This window comes from Hyla sarda, chromosome 7 (genome assembly GCF_029499605.1).
Source record: "Hyla sarda isolate aHylSar1 chromosome 7, aHylSar1.hap1, whole genome shotgun sequence".
Classification (NCBI taxonomy): domain Eukaryota; kingdom Metazoa; phylum Chordata; class Amphibia; order Anura; family Hylidae; genus Hyla; species Hyla sarda.
In genome coordinates this window covers 226,752,999-226,773,501 of record NC_079195.1, presented here as the reverse complement: position 1 = coordinate 226,773,501, position 20,503 = coordinate 226,752,999, and the positions used below count along the sequence as shown (strand labels likewise).

The window sequence follows — 20,503 nt, the reverse complement described above, 5'->3', positions numbered from 1 at the left end:
GATGGGCAGTACCTGGTTTCCTCCAGACATGATGCTGCCCCCACCATGATCACTGTAGGGATGGTATTGGGCAGGAGATGGGCAGTGCCTGGTTTCCTCCAGACATGATGCTGCCCCCACTATGATCACTGTAGGGATGGTATTTTTTTTGCCCCTTCTCCACATGTCTGCCTCCATACAATCCTGTCTCTGAGCTCTACAGGCAGTTATTTCCCCCTTAATGGCTTCCTTTTTTACTCAGACTCTTCAGGTAACCATGATTTTCCAAATCATTCACAAACAATCGAAAACAGAATAATCTCTTATTGTTATATTAAATGCAGAAATGACATGAATATCACATTGATGGCCGAACCGATCGGTCACCGCAACGACAAGGAAACAGATCGGCTGCGACAGTTTATCGAAAACATAACAGGAATTCACAGATCAGTCAGAAACAAACAAATCTATTGTTATAAGGTCATTTATGGCTGTTAAGACATGCTGGGAGTTGTAGTTTCGGGGAATGCTAGCATAGAGCGACCTTTTTCTGCCACTTGAAACCCAGAAAAGTTGTGCGGCCATATTGGTTGATACCCAAATCTCCCAGAAACAGGTAAAGGCTGAATATCAGGTCGTGTCTGGGATGTAAATACACCACGGTGGGGGGGGGGGGGGGGGGGGGGCAATGGTTGCCAGTATGTTGTGATAGGGCAACACTGAGCCGGGGCCCCTCAACTTAGGGACCCCATAGCGACTACAATGTATCTTATGCTCTTTCTTGCAGTTTTTTTTTTTAATGTATTTATTCTGTGTATAAGTTGTGTTACTATTAAAAGGACATAAAACTGCCCCCCCCCCCCCGCCATCAGGGGGCATCAGGGAGCAGCGCCATTGAATGTGAACTATGATGAGATGATAAGAAGGTATTTTATCATCTCATCACGGTGCCCCAATCAGTATACCTCCAGCTGTTGCAAAACTACAACTCCCAGCCAACGGCTGTCCGGGCATGCTGGAAGTTGTAGTTTTGCAACAGCTGGAGGCACACTGGTTGTAGAACACTGGCCAAAGGCTGTCTGGACATGCTGGGAGTTTTAGTTTTGCAACAGCTGGAGGCACACTGATTGGAAAACACTGTTGGCTGTCCGGGCATGTTGGAAGTTGTAGCTTTGCAACAGCTGGAGGCACACTGGTTGGAAAACACTGGCCAAAGGCTGTCTGGACACGCTGGGAGTTTTAGTTTTGCAACAGCTGGAGGCACACTGATTGGAAAACACTGTTGGCTGTCCGGGCATGTTGGAAGTTTTAGTTTTGCAAAAGCTGGAGGCACCCTAATTGGGAAACACTGGCTGTTGGCTGTCCGGGCATGCTGGAAGTTGTAGTTTTGCAACAGCTGGAGGCACACTGGTTGAAAAACACTGGTCAAAGGCTGTCTGGACATGCTGGGAGTTTTTGTTTTGCAACAGCTGGAGGCTCCCTGGTTGGGAAACACCGGCCGTTGGCTGTCCAAGCATGGTGGGAGTTGTAGTTTTGCAACAGCTGGAGGCTCACTGTATGGGACACACTGCTGTGACTCCAGGAGGGTGAAGGATCTTATACAGGGAAGAAGCAGACGTATCGGTGTCTTTTGTCGCAGCCGCTTCTCTGCCATTCTCTCCTCCTCCCCACCAGGACACAAGTCTCCGCAGATTCAGGAAGAGGAGACGGAGTCTTTTTGAAGTTGCTGAAAATCCATGGCTGTCCGTCCGTCCACCGCTGGCTAGAGGGATCCCCCCCCAGTCTGAGCCCTGAAAATAGAGACAGATTTAATGTAGATTATGGATTAAAAAAAATCAAACATGGCTGCTTTGTAACGGAAACAGCGCCACCCCCGTGCACAGGTCATGTCTGGTATTGCAGCTCTGCTCTTTTGACATGAATGGGTCTGAGCTGTAATACCACGTTCACCCTGAAGATGGGGGGGGGGGGGGGCAGCCATATTTATCTTATTTTCCAGTATTACTCTCTGTCTTACCGATCCAAAATGGCTTTTTGTCGGCAAACTTCCAGAGCCACTTCATGACGGCCTCTGAGGGCACGCGAGTTAAATGGCCGCCCTCCCTGTCATGTAGAAAGCAAAGTATTAGATCTGATATGATGCACAAATACATGGGAGTAAGATGCTTTTATTATACTGAGTCTCCACATCATGGCACATCCAGGGCTGGTGCAAGGGTTTTTGCCACCCTAGACAAAAGCCAATATTTCCTCCCCATGACTCCGCCCTTTAACACGCCCCACTTTACTACTGGGTGACACACTGTAACAAACCTCCTCCTCATATAATCACCTTACTACTGGGTGACACACTGTAACAAACCTCCTCCTCATATAATCACCTTACTACTGGGTGACACACTGTAACAAACCTCCTCCTCATGTAATCTCCTTACTACTGGGGTGACACACTGTAACAAACCTCCTCCTCATGTAATCTCCTTACTACTGGGGTGACACACTGTAACAAACCTCCTCATGTAATCTCCTTACTACTGGGGTGACACACTGTAACAACCCCCTCCTCATGTAATCTCCTTACTACTGGGGTGACACACTGTAACAAACCTCCTCATGTAATCTCCTTACTACTGGGGTGACACACTGTAACAAACCTCCTCCCCAGGTAATCTCCTTACTACTGGGATGACACACTGTAACAAACCTCCTCCTCATGTAATCTCCTTACTACTGGGGTGACACACTGTAACAAACCCTCTCCTCATGTAATCACCTTACTACTGGGGTGACACACTGTAACAAATCCCCTCCTCATGTAATCTCCTTACTACTGGGGTGACACACTGCAACAAACCTCCTCCTCATGTAATCTCTTTACCACTGGGGTGACACACTGCAACAAACCTCCTCCTCATGTAATCTCCTTACTACTGGGGTGACACACTGTAACAAACCTCCTCCTCATGTAATCTCCTTACTACTGGGGTGACACACTGAAACAAAACCTCCTCCTCAGGTAATTTCCTTACTACTGGGGTGACACACTGTAACAAACCTCCTCATGTAATCTCCTTACTACTGGGGTGACACACTGTAACAAACCTCCTCCTCATATAATCACCTTACTACTGGGTGACACACTGTAACAAACCTCCTCCTCATGTAATCTCCTTACTACTGGGGTGACACACTGTAACAAACCTCCTCCTCATGTAATCACCTTACTACTGGGTGACACACTATAACAAACCTCCTCCTCATGTAATCTCCTTACTACTGGGGTGACACACTGTAGCAAACCTCCTCATGTAATCTCCTTACTACTGGGGTGACACACTGTAACAACCCCCTCCTCATGTAATCTCCTTACTACTGGGGTGACACACTGTAACAAACCTCCTCATGTAATCTCCTTACTACTGGGGTGACACACTGTAACAAACCTCCTCCCCAGGTAATCTCCTTACTACTGGGATGACACACTGTAACAAACCTCCTCCTCATGTAATCTCCTTACTACTGGGGTGACACACTGTAACAAACCCTCTCCTCATGTAATCACCTTACTACTGGGGTGACACACTGTAACAAATCCCCTCCTCATGTAATCTCCTTACTACTGGGGTGACACACTGCAACAAACCTCCTCCTCATGTAATCTCCTTACTACTGGGGTGACACACTGTAACAAACCTTCTCCTCATGTAATCTCCTTACTACTGGTGTGACACACTGTAACAAACCTCCTCCTCATGTAATCTCCTTACTACTGGGGTGACACACTGTAACAAACCTCCTCATGTAATCTCCTTACTACTGGGGTGACACACTGTAACAAACCTCCTCCTCATGCAATCTCCTTACTACTGGGGTGACACACTGTAACAAACCTCCTCATGTAATCTCCTTACTACTGGGGTGACACACTGTACCAAACCTCCTCCTCATTTTGCTGGCTGAGTGATTTAGATGTTGGTTACTAACTTTCTTGCAGCAGGCAGACCGGCGCTCCCCATCAAGAGGGCGCTCTAGGCAGCTGCCTATTTTGCCTATTGGCAGAGCCGGCCCTTTCCCCTTTCCTCACATAATGATGACATTGCCCCATAACATCCATGGAAGGTCGGTCCCTGCTCCCCCATAAGATCAGCATACAGCACCCTGCTTTCCTGAAACACTCAGTGCTGACACTGCTCCTCCCACTATGTTACTCTTAGTCTGTGACCTCCCACTTGTCCTAATACCCTCTCTGTCACATCCAGTCCTGTCCTCCCATCACATTAGAGGGGTCACTGCCTCCATAACATCACCACAGTCCTCAACTGCTGTTGGCATCATTACATCCTCTGATTGGCTGCAGAATCCTGGCCTCACCCCCCTAGGTTCACTGACATTGCTCCGGTAGAGGCGGGCCCCTTACATTTGCGCACAGCGCCGCTCCGCGCCCTCCCAGGTGGACTTCTGCTGGGTGCTGATGTAATAACAGGATTCCTGGTGCAGCTTCCACCCTGCAGGACATCTCCTCAGCTTCTCATCCTACAAAGAGGAGTCAGAGGGTTAATACATCAAAGTGATTGATGCTTCACTTACACCTACAATAATAAATGCTTCACTTACACCTACAATGATAAATGCTTCACTTACACCTACAATGATAAATGCTTCACTTACACCTACAATGATAAATGCTTCACTAACACCTACAATAATAAATGCTTCACTTACACCTACAATGATAAATGTTTCACTTACACCTATAATGATAAATGCTTCACTTACACCTACAATGATAAATGCTTCACTTACACCTACAATTATAAATGCTTCACTTACACCTACACTGATAAATGCTTCACTTACACTACAATGATAAATGCTTCACTTACACCTACAATGATAAATGCTTCACTTACACCTACAATGATAAATGCTTCACTTACACCTACAATGATAAATGCTTCACTTACACCTACAATGATAAATGCTTCACTTACACCTACAATGATAAATGCTTCACTTACACCTACAATGATAAATGCTTCACTTACACCTACAATGATAAATGCTTCACTTACACCTACACTGATAAATGCTTCACTTACACCTACACTGATAAATGCTTCACTTACACTACAATGATAAATGCTTCACCTACACCTACAATGATAAATGCTTCACTTACACCTACACTGATAAATGCTTCACTTACACTACAATGATAATTGCTTCACTTACACCTACAATGATAAATGCTTCACTTACACCTACAATGATAAATGCTTCACTTACACCTACAATGATAAATGGCGGCCTTCTCATGGGTTATGCGCTTTTTTTGCGCTTTTTTCACAAAAAGGCGCAGTTCATAAAACCCTTCCATATCATGCATATTGCCAAAATCAGTGGATTGCAATTCATTACTTGTAAACCAAAAGGGGCAAGTAAACCCTGCTTGCTCCTTTTTTGCGCCTTTTATAGACACAAAAAAACATCATACAGCTCCCATTGAGGTCAACAGTAAACCCAGTGGTCTAAGGCTGTCCAGGCATGCTGGGAGTTGTAGTTTTGCAACAGCTGGAGGCACAATGGTTGAGAACCACTGCCCTGGACTGTTTCCAGCAAGCAGAGATTTTGGAGATCAGAAAATAACAAAGTTGCCCCTCAATATTTCCCCAAATTTTTTTTTTTTAAATTCAGTTTCGCCATTTCCCATAGAGTTACCTTCTTTGTTTTGTTAATTTTCTGGTCCGCTGAATCCGTGACTGCAGAATCCTGCAGGGGGCGCTCAGCACGGATGGTCAGGTCATGGGGGGCTCCGACCAGCCATATGTCTCCTCTCCGGCTCTGTCCAGCTCCATTCGATGTTATCCCTTGATACTAAATGAATACAGTGCAAATCAGTTATAGTAGGATACAATGTAGCAGCAGGGGGCGACACCATCTCTCTGAGCTGCATTGAGTTATCCAAAAACATAAGGCATAAAACTCCCTCCCCCCCCCCCTCCTACCACTTCCAGGGGGCACCGTGGATGCAAAGGCATTGAATGTGAACTGTGAATGTGTTCTGCAGCTCAATTTAAAGGTGTACTCCACCGAAAAACATGTCTGATCGCAGGGGGCCCGTCGCTGTCTCCGGCGCGGCACCCCAGTCATCGGTACACACAGCGAAGTCAGCTCCATGCCGGACGACTGGTGACTACAGCCGCCACACCCTCTCCATTCATGTCTATGGAGGGGGTGTGGCTTGATGTCACATACATTGTCGACCCCCGCAATTAGACATCTTATTCCTATACTTTGGATAGGGGCTAAGATTTTTTTTGGGCGGTTGATATCCACTCCGGTGGAAAACCTTTTTTTTTTTTTTAAATCAACTGGTGCCAGAAAGTTAAACAGATTTGTAAATTACTTCTATTAAAAAATCTTAATCCTTCCTGTACTTATTTGCTGCTGAATACTACAGTGGATATTCTTTTCTTTTTGAAACACAGAGCTCTCTGCTGACATCACGAGCACAGTGTCCTCTGCTGACATCTCTGTCCATTTTAAGAACTGTCCAGAGAAGGAGAAAATCCCCATAGAAAACATATGCTGCTCTGGACAGTTCCTAAAATGGACAGAGATGTCAGAAGAGAGCACTGTGCTCGTGATGTCAGCAGAGAGCTCTGTGCTCATGATGTCAGCAGAGAGCACTGTGTTCCAAAAAGAAAAGAATTTCCTCTGTAGTATTCAGCAGCTAATAAGTACTGGAAGGATTATGATTTTTTAATAGAAGTAATTTACAAATCTGTTCAACTTTCTGGCACCAGTTGATTTAAAAAAAGTGTTTTCCACCGGAGTACCCCAAGTTGTAATGCCACGTACAACCTAAGAACAGGGGTGGCACTGTTTTTGGAAGAAAACTATTTGTTATATCTTATCCTGGATAACCCCTTTCAGGGTTCTTTTCTTTTTTCCCCTTGGAGTTTACTTTAAAGGGGTATTACAGGAAAAAACTTTTTTTTATATATCAACTGGCTCCAGAAAGTTAAACAGATTTGTAAATGACTTCTATTAAAAAATCTTAATCCTTTCAGTACTTATGAGCTTCTGAAGTTAAGGTTGTTCTTTTCTGTCTAAGTGCTCTCTGATGACACATGTCTAGGGAACCGCCCAGTTTAGAAGAGGTCTACTATGGGGACTTGCTTCTAAACTGGGCGGTTCCCGAGACGGGAGTCATCAGAGAGCACTTAGACAGAAAAGAACAACCTTAACTTCATAAGCTCATAAGTACTGAAAGGATTAAGATTTTTTAATAGAAGTCATTTACAAATCTGTTTAACTTTCTGGAGCCAGTTGATATATATAAAAAAGTTTTTTCCTGGAATACCCCTTTAAGAACTGTCGCCGATCCTGCGCTTGCGGCTGTAATTTCGGATGGAGAATATGAGACTTGTAAAAGCTTCATCATCCTTAATATTGAGTTATTGAGACCTAAATATGCTTTTTACCCGAGCCCTCAATAAGGGTCTTAATCTCATCACAGGAGTCGTGTCATCTTCATCAAGGCTGCGCTAATTAAATCGCCGACCGCGGAGCGAGCGTTCTTCAGAGGGGATGTCAGCGGCGAGCGCAATTTATTTTAACCACTTACCAAACCCGAAGCAGCTTAATTAGATAATTAGATTTGTGCAATAATCCATAGAAGTTTTTCATTTGCTGGGAAGAACACTATCAATTAGGAATGACTTATACGTCTCATCTCTCCCGACCGTTATTATTGCAGAAAGTTAAATTAACATACAAGAATGCTGCTTCCAGGGAACCGCCGCTGTGGTCTGGGCCGGGCATCCGCGGGGTCGCCGTTTCGGAAGCGGTCAGATGTGTCGGGGTTGCTCAGTAGAATCTGGGTTATCTTCGGAGATGTGGCTAGTCTTCCTTCATCGGTACTAAGCTGGTGACCCCGGGAGCCGCCGACTATGGCGTGATACAAGAACGGTTCTGGTTTGGGATCTTGGCTCCGGCATTGACCTATAGGAATACAGTAAATAAATACAAAATTTTAATATAGAAAATGCAAAAGAGACACATTTACCCTATGACCCTATTCTATTAAATAATCTTCCTCTCATTGTGGAAGACTCAGCGCCACATAGCAGAGCATTGATTTTAAAGACAACTGTGTAATACTTCATTTCACCTGTGGTGGCGCTGCAGGAAAACTAAACACTTGCTCTCAATTCCCTTATACTCTAGTGCTGTATTCTCAGTGGTGTCACCGCTGATCTCTAGTGATGGATAGGCTGTATTCTCAGTGATGTCACCGCTGATCTCTAGTGATGGATAGGCTGTATTCTCAGTGATGTCACCGCTGATCTCTAGTGATGGATAGGCTGTATTCTCAGTGATGTCACCGCTGATCTCTAGTGATGGATAGGCTGTATTCTCAGTGATGTCACCGCTGATCTCTAGTGATGGATAGGCTGTATTCTCAGTGATGTCACTGCTGATCTCTAGTGATGGATAGGCTGTATTCTCAGCGATGTCATCGCTGATCTCTAGTGAATGGATAGGCTGTATTCTCAGTGATGTCACCGCTGATCTCTAGTGATGGATAGACTGTATTTTCAGTGATGTCACCGCTGATCTCTAGTGAATGGATAGACTGTATTCTCAGTGATGTCACCGCTGATCTCTAGTGATGGATAGGCTGTATTCTCAGTGATGTCACCGCTGATCTCTAGTGATGGATAGGCTGTATTCTCAGTGATGTCACCGCTGATCTCTAGTGAATGGATAGGCTTTATTCTCAGTGATGTCACCGCTGATCTCTAGTGATGGATAGGCTGTATTCTCAGTGATGTCACCGCTGATCTCTAGTGATGGATAGGCTTTATTCTCAGTGATGTCACCGCTGATCTCTAGTGAATGGATAGGCTGTATTCTCAGTGATGTCACCGCTGATTTCTAGTGAATGGATAGGCTGTATTCTCAGTGATGTCACCGCTGATCTCTAGTGAATGGATAGGCTGTATTCTCAGTGATGTCACCGCTGATCTCTAGTGATGGATAGGCTGTATTCTCAGTGATGTCACTGCTGATCTCTAGTGATGGATAGGCTGTATTCTCAATGATGTCACCGCTGATCTGTAGTGATGGTTAGGCTGTATTCTCAGTGATGTCACTGCTGATATCTAGTGATGGATAGGCTGTATTCTCAGTGATGTTACAGCTGATCTCTAGTGATGGATAGGCTGTATTCTCAGTGATGTCACCGCTGATCTCTAGTGATGGATAGGCTGTATTCTCAGTGATGTCACCGCTGATCTCTAGTGATGGATAGGCTGTATTCTCAGTGATGTCACCGCTGATCTCTAGTGATGGATAGGCTGTATTCTCAGTGATGTCACCGCTGATCTCTAGTGATGGATAGGCTGTATTCTCAGTGATGTCACCGCTGATCTCTAGTGATGGATAGGCTGTATTCTCAGTGATGTCACTGCTGATCTCTAGTGATGGATAGGCTGTATTCTCAGTGATGTCACCGCTGATCTCTAGTGATGGATAGGCTGTATTCTCAGTGATGTCACCGCTGATCTCTAGTGATGGATAGGCTGTATTCTCAGTGATGTCACTGCTGATCTCTAGTGATGGATAGGCTGTATTCTCAGTGATGTCACTGCTGATCTCTAGTGATGGATAGACTGTATTCTCAGTGATGTCACTGCTGATCTCTAGTGATGGATAGGCTGTATTCTCAGTGATGTCACCGCTGATCTCTAGTGATGGATAGGCTGTATTCTCAGTGATGTCACTGCTGATCTCTAGTGATGGATAGGCTGTATTCTCAGTGATGTCACCGCTGATCTGTAGTGATGAATAGGCTGTATTCTCAGTGATGTCACTGCTGATCTCTAGTGATGGATAGGCTGTATTCTCAGTGATGTCACCGCTGATCTCTAGTGATGGATAGGCTGTATTCACAGTGATGTCACCGCTGATCTCTAGTGATGGATAGGCTGTATTCTCAGTGATGTCACCACTGATCTCTAGTGAATGGATAGGCTGTATTCTCAGTGATGTCACCGCTGATCTCTAGTGATGGATAGGCTGTATTCTCAGTGATGTCACCGCTGATCTCTAGTGAATGGATAGGCTGTATTCTCAGTGATGTCACCGCTGATCTCTAGTGAATGGATAAGCAGCCACTGAAGAAGTAGAATGGGCCCCATTAGCAGCCTCAGACTCTCTCTGGAGCAGTGTTTCCCAACCAGGGTGCTGAAGTCTGTCCGGGCATGCTGGGAGTTGTAGTTTTGCAACAGCAGGAGGCACACTGGTTGGGAAACACTGCTCTGGAGTGAATGCTTCCTGTGTTCACTGTTGATAAAAGACCCCAAATAAATTTATGTAATTATGTATGTCAGGAAGATGAGGCTTGTGTCACATTTGTCCACTAGGTGTCACTCTTCCCCCAGATTCTGTCCTGTAGAAATGAAATCACAATTTGGGATAGTTGTAGCCTCATCTATTGACCTGAGCTTCAACATAAAACCTATAAGATCTGGTAAATGTAATCCATTCAGTGCACCACTATATAGGTTGGTGACACTGAACGCCTAAAAGGCAAGGAACAGGATGCAGGATTATGTATTAAAATATAATAGGAACAAGATTGTCACTGTAATGAGAATGAGCTGCCAGGAAGTGTTGTCATAGGGTCAGAGAGGGTCCATGTTTTGGATGGAGAGGAGGGTTGTTTCATAAATCCCTTCACATCACGGTCAATCAGTGATATCATCAATATGTGATTAGAGACTTTATCACAATTCCTTCCATTCATTTTCTGCACTTCTTATGGTTATGTCAGGGAAACTATAAACAGCAACATAGAGGTTCTTGTGTATGCCTTGTGCTTGCCTATATTAGCTGATGTGGCAGGTATGAATTTTCAGCAATACTAATTGCAATTTGATCACTGAAATGATTTCCTAATGTGGCCTACATTTTCCATGAATCATCTGGCTTTGCAGAGAAAGGAGTTGGAGTCTCATCACTGCAAATCAACCTCATCACCTGGATAGACTCCAGCAATCCAAAGACTAAGTTGCTGAGAATCTTAAGTGGTGTGTTGGGGTCACATTGTGTTCAGTTTTGATGCATTTTCTTACTCAAGTGATTCTGATCCAAAAGAAACAGCAGCAGTATACAGCTAGAGCTGGAGGGGAATTGTATAACTAATATATATATATATATATATATATATATATATATATATATATTTACAGTGATCCCTCAACTTACAGTGGCCTCAACATACAATAGTTTCAACATACAATGTTCTTTTCTGGACCATTGTAAGTTGAAACCAGACTCAACATACAATGCTACAGACAGTCCAGATCTGTGATACCTGTCAATGGCTGGAAGAACCGACCAATCAAAATGGGCATTCGCTGGTAAAACCACTGTATTACTGAAGCGTATGCACTGACTGGTGTCTGGTAGCGCCCCCTACAGTACAGAGAGGTATTACATGTTCTGTACTCTTTACCTGTATTACTGAAGTGTATGCACTGACTGGTGTCTGGTAGCGCCCCCTACAGTACAGAGAGGTATTACATGTTCTGTACTCTTTACCTGTATTACTGAAGTGTATGCACTGACTGGTGTCTGGTAGCGCCCCCTACAGTACAGGGAGGAATTACATGTTCTGTTCTCTTTACCTGTATTACTGAAGTGTATGCACTGACTGGTGTCTGGTAGCGCCACCTACAGTACAGGGAGGTATTACATGTTCTGTACACCTTACCTGTATTACTGAAGTGCATGCACTGACTGGTGTCTGGTAGCGCCCCCTACAGTACAGGGAGGTATTACATGTTCTGTACACTTTACCTATATTACTGAAGTGTATGCACTGACTGGTGTCTGGTAGCGCCCCCTACAGTACAGGGAGGTATTACATGTTCTGTACTCTTTACTTGTACCAGGGTTACCTGCTCTTTTGGACACCAGGTGAGGGCGGCTCCATGTTATTTTTTTAGGACACTGTGTACTGTACAGGACCCTGAAGAGGCTTCTGTCCTCTACATAGACCAGTGATTCCCAGGCAGGGTGGCCCCAGCTGTTGCAAAACTACAACTCCCAGCATTCCCGGATAGACTTGCATTGAGGGGCGGAGTGTGACTATGACGTCACGAGCTGCCGACTTCAGCGTTCGGAACAGTTTGCGGAGTACCCCTTTAAGTTAAATGCACCAACAATAGAAATCTCTCTCCTGACCTCACTGTTGTTACAATGTATCAGTCTGGAGTCCACAGAGGATACAATTATGCAGTATGAAGCCCTATGTAACCCCGTAGTCATATCATTCACCTGATTGGTTGTAATGCTACACAGGCTCCGCCCTCACCTTGCCTCAGATCCGTTATTTCCACCTTGGCCTCAGTGATTTTGCCCAGGACGCCGTTCTTTGGTGACCTCAGAATAATTGTAAGGAATTCGTGGTTCTCCTCCAGACCGTCGTTCTTCACATAAATATTCCAGGATTTCGTGGAAACGCCTGAAAGGAAAACAAATCAATGGCGACAGCGCAAGGATAGAAGACACGCGGAGCCCAGCGCAGGGAGCCATGGATAGAAAAGTGGCCTGGGATCGGAAGGGTCACATGACTAAGACTATTCATTGTCACAAAAACTTTATCATGGAGGACAAAAAAAAAAGAGGGGCTGTTATTTATTTATTTTTATTTATTTATTATTTTTATAGGCCAAAAAAAAAGTTTGTGTCTGAAGGAAGCCTATTCAAAGAGGTTAGAAACAGAAAGCCAGTCATATTTTTTCGAAAAACAGCGCCACCCCTGTCCTCAGGCTTTATGTAGTATTACAACTTGTCTCCATTCACTTCAATGGAACTGAGCTGCAATACCACACACAACCTTGAGGACGGCGGTGGCGCTGTTTTTTTTGGAAGAAATTACCTTTTTTTTTATTCCCGACAACCCATACAGCGCCATACGTTTTGTAGTGACTGTTTCTGGTACTGCATGCTTAGACCCATTCACTCACAGCCCTTTTATTTAGCTCAGGGGTCTCCAAACTGTGGCCCTCCAAATGTTTAAAAACTACAATTCCGAGCATTCCCGCCCGCTAGCTGCTGTCTGGGCATGTTGGGAGTTGTAGTTGTAGTTCTGCAAACTGTCTACAGTAAAAGGCGCAATGGCGAAAATTGTGCAAACTTTGTTTTCCACCATTTTTCTAGCTGTTCGCGGGCCACACTTACAAATCTATGCCAGCTACAAGATGAAGTAGATTCCAGATACAAGTTGCGCCAATTTCTTGCCTTAGGCATGTTTCATCCACTGGGACGCAGGAGGCCACGCCCCTCTCGCTAAGCCGGCCCAATGTGAGAGCGGTGTTACTGAATTAAGTTTTTTACTTGATCACATGATGTCTCACTACTGGGACCCCCAGAGATCAGCTGTATTTTCGTGCAGGAAATTAGAGCAGCGCCCCTACAGGTGAAGTGCAGTATTGCACATTACACCATAAATATGATGGGTGATGCATGTCAAACCGCATCTCATATCTTAAACTTCTCTTATAAGGCAGTGGTCTCCATTCTGTGGACCTCCAGCTGTTGCAAAACTACAACTCCCAGCATGTCCTGACATCCTAAGGCCAGTGTTTCCCAACAAGTGTGCCTCCAGCTGTTGCAAAACTACAACTCCCAGCATGCCCGGACAGCCTTTGGCCAATATTTTCCAACCAGTATGCCTCCAGCTGTTGCAAAACTACAACTCCCAGCATGCTCGGACAGCATTTGGCCAGTGTTTCCAAACCAGTAAGTGTCCAGCTGTTGCAAAACTACAACTCCCACCATGCCCAGACAGTCTTTGACCAGTGTTTCCCAACCAGTATGTTTCCCGGTGTTGCAAAACTACAACTCCCAGCATGCTCTAACAGCATTTGGCCAGTGTTTTCCAACCAGTATTTGTCCAGCAGTTGCAAAACTACAACTCCCAGCATGCCCGGACAGCATTTGGACAGTGTTTTCCAACCAGTATGTGTCTAGCTGTTGCAAAACTACAACTCCCAGCATGACCAGACAGTCTTTGGCCAGTGTTTCCCAACCAGTATGTGTCCAGCTCTTGCAAAACTACAACTCCCAGCATACCCGTACAGCCTTTGGCCAGTGTTTCTCAACCAGTAAGTGTCTCCAGCTGTTGCAAAACTACAACTCCCAGCATGTCCTGACATCCTAAGGCCAGTGTTTCCCAACAAGTGTGCTTCCAGCTGTTCAAAACTACAACTCCCAGCATACCCGGACCGCCTTTGGACAATGTTTTCCAACCAGTATGCCTCCAGCTGTTGCAAAACTACAACTCCGAGCATGCCGGGAAAGCCTTTGACCGTGTTTCCAACCAGTATGTGTCCAGCTGCTGCAAAACTACAACTCCCAGCATGCTCGGACAGCATTTGACCAGTGTTTCCAAACCAGTAAGTGTCCAGCTGTTGCAAAACTACAACTCCCAGTTTGCCCAGACAGTCTTTGGCCAGTGTTTCCCAACCAGTATGTTTCCCGCTGTTGCAAAACGACAACTCCCAGCATGCTCTAACAGCATTTGGCCAGTGTTTTCCAACCAGTATTTGTCCAGCAGTTGCAAAACTACAACTCCCAGCATGCCCGAACAGCATTTGTCCAGTGTTTTCCTACCAGTATGTGTCCAGCTGTTGCAAAACTACAACTCCCAGCATGACCAGACAGTCTTTGATCAGTGTTTCCCCACCAGTATGTATCAAGCTGTTGCAAAACTACAACTCCCAGCATGCCCAGACAGCCTTTGGCCAGTGTTTCCCAACCAGTGTGCCTCCAGCTGTTGCAAAACTACAACTCCCAGCATGCCCAGACAGCCTTTGGCCAGTGTTTCCCAACCAGTGTGCCTCCAGCTGTTGCAAAACTACAACTCCCAGCAAGCCCGGACAGCCAACGGCTGTCCGGGCATGCTGGGAGTTGTAGTTTTGCAACAGCTGAAGGTCCACAGTTTGGATACCATTGCCTTATAACCTATGCAGCTGTATTGAGTGTTTTGTAATTAATCACTGAGGACAGCGCCCTCTGTCTGACAATTGAAAAACTGCACCTGAAATTGTCAGGGGAGAAAAAAAAAAAAAAAGATAAAACAGAAGAAACATTTTAGATTGTTACGTAAATCACGGAAGTAAATGTACGGGGGACAGATGTCATTTTTATAAAGCGGTAAGTAGATTTAATGTGAGTTCTAATGAAATGCCTTCTCCAACTACAACCTTTAATTGAGCGCTGACCTGCGCCGCTTTCAGAGATTTGATTTACTGGAACGTTTTATTTTGCTGGAATTCATCAGGATGAATAAATTAGCGTTGTACCGGTAACTGGATTATAAATTACATGTTAGCCGTTGTGCGGGGCGCCAAAGGGGCCGCCAGAGAGGAGGGGGGGTTCTGCGATCTAAAAGAAACTTAAAGGTGGGCAATACGGTGCACCGCGCAGGTTCCCAACCCATGAGCTTTAAAGGGGTTATCCAGGAAATTTATTTTTTTTGTATATTAAAGGGGTACTCCGCCCCTAGACATCTTATCCCCTATCCAAAGGATAGGGGATAAGATGTCAGATCGCCGGGGTCCTCGGGGATCGCTGCTGTCACGAGGGGCGGAGCCATGACGTCACACTGCTCCGGCCCCTGTATCGCCCGTCATTACGCACAGAGCGAACTCGCTCTGCACAGTAATGATAGCGGGGTGCCGCAGCGGCGATCCCCGGGGTCCCCCGCAGCGGGACCGCGGCGATCTGACATCTTATCCCCTATCCTTTGGATAGGGATAAGATGTTTAGGGGCGGAGTACCCCTTTAACTGGCTTCAGAAAGTTAAACAGATTTGTAAATTACTTCTATTAAAAAATCTTAATCCTTTCAGTACTTATGAGCTTCTGAAGTTAAGGTTGTTCTTTTCTGTCTAAGTGCTCTCCGATGACACGTGTCTCGGGAACCGCCCAGTTTAGAAGAGGTTTGCTATGGGGATTTGCTTCTAAACTGGGCATTTCCCGAGACAGGTATCATCAGAGAGCACTTAGACAGAAAAGAACAACCTTAACTTCAGAAACTCATAAGTACTGAAAGAATTAAGATTTTTTAATAGAAGTCATTTACAAATCTGTTTAACTTTCTGGAGCCAGTTGATATATATATATATATATATATATATATATATATATATATATATATATATATATATATATATAAAAGTTTTTTTTCCTGGATAACCCCTTTAAAATTGAATTTTGAGCCTTGGGGCGGTATTATAATGTGAGAAAAAAAAAATAAAAATAAGTAAATGGATCTAGGAGTGCGCCATTTTTACAGACACCCAACATCTTGTCATGCTCTGTCATGTGACTATTAAAGGGGTACTCCGGTGGAATTTTTTAAAAAGTTTTTTTCAATCAACTGATTCCAGAAAGTTATACAGATTTGTAAATGACTTCTATGTGAAAATCTTAATGCTTCCAGTACTTATCAGCTGCTGTACACTCCAGAGGAAGTTGTGTAGTTCTTTCCAGTCTGACCACAGTGCTCTCTGCTGCCACCTCTGTCCATGTCTGGAACTGTCCAGAGTAGAAGCAAATCCCCATAGTAAACCTCTCCTGCTCTGGACAGTTTCTGACATGGACAGGGGTGGCAGCAGAGAGCACTGTGGTCAGACAAAAAAGAACTACACAACTTCCTTTGGAGCATACAGCAGCTGATAAGTACTGGAAGGATTAAGAATTTAAATAGAAGTAATTTACAAATCTGTATTAGGGTGCATGCACACCCCGTTTTTGCAATACAGTTCCCGTATCAGGCTTTTGATAAAAAACGGATTCCTCAAAACCTGACTGTATCAAAACGTATGTACAAATTTTAACCCGTATACGGTTTGAAAAAGGATATCCAGTTGCATCATTTTTTTAAAGAAAAAAAACGTATACGTTTTTAACTTTTCACTCCATTATGAATAAAGTTTCATTTGTTTGATTGAAATTTCAAGAAAAAAACTGTGCAAAGTCAAAAACCGTATGGTGCAAACCAGATGGAACCGTACGCACATACAGTTTTCTACAGTTCTCATTGACTCCCATGTTAAAAAACCTGTATACGGTTTCAATACGGTTTTTCACTCGGACCAAAAACCGTGGTAGGCTACGGTTTTGGATACGGGAAAAAAATGGACAAAACCGTACAAGACGCAAAACGGATGCAACTGGATGCATCTTTTGGCATATACAGTTTTCAATGGAGAGTCAATGCATACGGTTTTCAATATGGTTCCATATGGTTTTCAAATTGAAAAGATATACGGGAACTGTATTGCAAAAACGTGGTGTGAATGCAGCCCGACCTTCTGTCACCAGTTGAGTTTGAATTTTTTTTTGCCACCGGAGTACCCCTTTAAGCAACTAGCTGCAGCAGGCGCCTCCCCCCACTATTCAGTCTGCAATAGGAGACCAGGAAGTGTAAGCCACGCCCACCCAGATCAAACCCCACCCCTAAGTCTGCCAAACATAAATGGAAAAATCTGAATCAAAGCAAATGTCTTTAGTCCTGTTTGATGTATGAGAAAAAAATCCTAGTGTGAATTTAGTTTAGTGTTGTATTTCCAGATAGATAGATAGATATGAGATAGATAGATATGAGATAGATATGAGATAGATAGATATGAGATAGATAGATATGAGATAGATAGATATGAGATAGATAGATATGAGATAGATATGAGATAGATAGATATGAGATAGATAGATAGATAGATAGATATGAGATAGATAGATAGATATGAGATAGATAGATATGAGATAGATATGAGATAGATAGATAGATATGAGATAGATAGATATGAGATAGATAGATAGATAGATATGAGATAGATAGATATGAGATAGATAGATATGAGATAGATAGATATGAGATAGATAGATAGATAGATATGAGATAGATATGAGATAGATAGATAGATAGATATGAGATAGATAGATAGATAGATAGATATGAGATAGATAGATATGAGATAGATAGATATGAGATAGATAGATATATATGAGATAGATAGATAGATAGATAGATAGATAGATATGAGATAGATAGATATGAGATAGATAGATATGAGATAGATAGATATGAGATAGATATGAGATAGATAGATAGATAGATATGAGATAGATATGAGATAGATAGATATGAGATAGGTATGAGATAGATAGATAGATATGAGATAGATAGTTATGAAATAGATAGATAGATATAAGATAGATATGAGATAGATATGAGATAGAGATGAGATAGATAGATATGAGATAGATAGATAGATAGATAGATATGAGATAGATAGATAGATAGATAGATTGAGATAGATAGATATGAGATAGATAGATATGAGATAGATAGATATGAGATAGATATGAGATAGATAGATATGAGATAGATAGATATGAGATAGATATGAGATAGATATGAGATAGATAGATAGATAGATAGATAGATAGATGAGATTACAACAGATATCAGTGGCCCCTGACAGACCCCCATGACCTTTTGTAGGGTCCATTGGCTTCTCCTGAGGTCTCCTGGGGAATATGTTGGTGCTATATAAAGTCTTTTGGTAGTGAGTAAAAAACATAGCGCTATATGGCTCCACACAGTGCTGCCTGAGCCTCCAATACAAGTGTGAACAGGCCCTATAGGTGATTTCTCTTAAATGATTATTACAATTATTTTTTGTATATGATAGAGCAGATAAAATTAATAAGATTCCTAATTTACTCCCTGTAAAAAAATGTGTTTTTATGTCACTTACATGGCCTTAATAATCTGGCCACTAGGGGTCTCCCTTCTGGTCCAGACTGCATTCTGTCTGCTCAGAAGCCCAGACTTTTGTCTCCTGTTGGACTGGCAGGGACCAAACTCAGAAAGTGCTGTCTGGCCATAGGCAGTGAATAGCGCTCACTCAGAGAACTAGTGCCAGTCCAGCAGGAGACACAAGTCTGGGCTTCTGAGCAGACAGAATGCAGTCTGGACTAGAAGGGAGACCCCTAGTGGCCAGATTATTAAGGCCATCTAAGTGACATAAAAACACATATTTTACAGGGAGTAAATTAGGAATCTTATTTATTTTACCTGTTCTATCATATACAAAAAAATAATTTTAATGACAGTGCCCATTAAATGGACGTTCCCGGTTGTGTCAGGACAGTGTCTGCTGGTGATCCCCAGATCCGCCACCATCACTCACTCTGCTTAATAGATTTCCTTCAGATTTCCCTCCTAAGCTCTTGTACCGCACTTGTGTGAAATCATTTACTCCTCTAAGCAGATGTCCTCTCATAATCCACAAGTGATTCTCCAGCTACAAACGTAATGATTTCTAGATCCCCAGAGAGACAAAGCTTTACAGGAACCGATACAACGGCCGAATGTACGGAGCATCACCTGGAGCCTCCTGTATCACTGCAACCCATCTGCAACAGTGTTACAGTAGGTTCTGCTACATAGGGGCAGTATTAGGTGATGTTCATACTACCCAGATTCATTTCAGAATTTACAGTGTGAACAAAGGCAGCAATATAGTAGTTATATTCTTGTATATAGGAGCAGTATTATAGTAGTTATATTCTTGTATATAGGAGCAGTATTATAGTAGTTATATTCTTGTATATAGGAGGCAGTATTATAGTAGTTATATTCTTGTATATAGGGGCAGTATTATAGTAGTTATATTCTTGTATATAGGAGGCAGTATTATAGTAGTTATACTCTTGTATATAGCGGCCAGTATTATAGTAGTTATATTCTTGTATATACGAGCAGTATTATAGTAGTTATATTCTTGTATATAGGAGCAGTATTATAGTAGTTATATTCTTGTATATAGGAGGCAGTATTATAGTAGTTATATTCTTGTATATAGGAGCAGTATTATAGTAGTTATATTCTTGTATATAGGAGCAGTATTATAGTAGTTATATTCTTGTTTATAGGAGCAGTATTATAGTAGTTATATTCTTGTATATAGGAGCAGTATTATAGTAGTTATATTCTTGTATATAGGAGCAGTATTATAGTAGTTATATTCTTGTATATAGGAGCAGTATTATAGTAGTTATATTTTTGTATATAGGAGCAGTATTATAGTAGTTATATTCTTGTATATAGGAACAGTATTATAGTAGTTATATTCTTGTATATAGGAGCAGTATTATAGTAGTTATATTCTTGTATATAGGGGGCAGTATTATAGTAGTTATATTCTTGTATATAGGAGCAGTATTATAGTAGTTATATTCTTGTATATAGGGGGCAGTATTATAGTAGTTATATTCTTGTATATAGGAGCAGTATTATAGTAGTTATATTCTTGTATATAGGAGCAGTATTATAGTAGTTATATTCTTGTATATACGAGCAGTATTATAGTAGTTATATTCTTGTATATAGGAGTAGTATTATAGTAGTTATATTCTTGTATATAGGG

The 20,503-nt window shown here is 42.9% G+C and overlaps 1 protein-coding gene across 1 annotated transcript in view; it reads right to left on the bottom strand.

Moving 5' to 3' along the window:
- Positions 1 to 689: 689 nt before the first annotated feature.
- LOC130283435 (FRAS1-related extracellular matrix protein 1-like) overlaps positions 690 to 20,503 on the bottom strand; it is a gene marked incomplete in the record, with an annotated part of 184,651 nt that continues 164,837 nt past the window's right edge. The window contains 6 exon segments of the mRNA XM_056532930.1: positions 690 to 1,772; positions 2,000 to 2,085; positions 4,400 to 4,515; positions 5,701 to 5,856; positions 7,763 to 7,989; positions 12,371 to 12,520. Coding sequence (XP_056388905.1) covers positions 1,579 to 1,772; positions 2,000 to 2,085; positions 4,400 to 4,515; positions 5,701 to 5,856; positions 7,763 to 7,989; positions 12,371 to 12,520 — 929 coding nt within the window.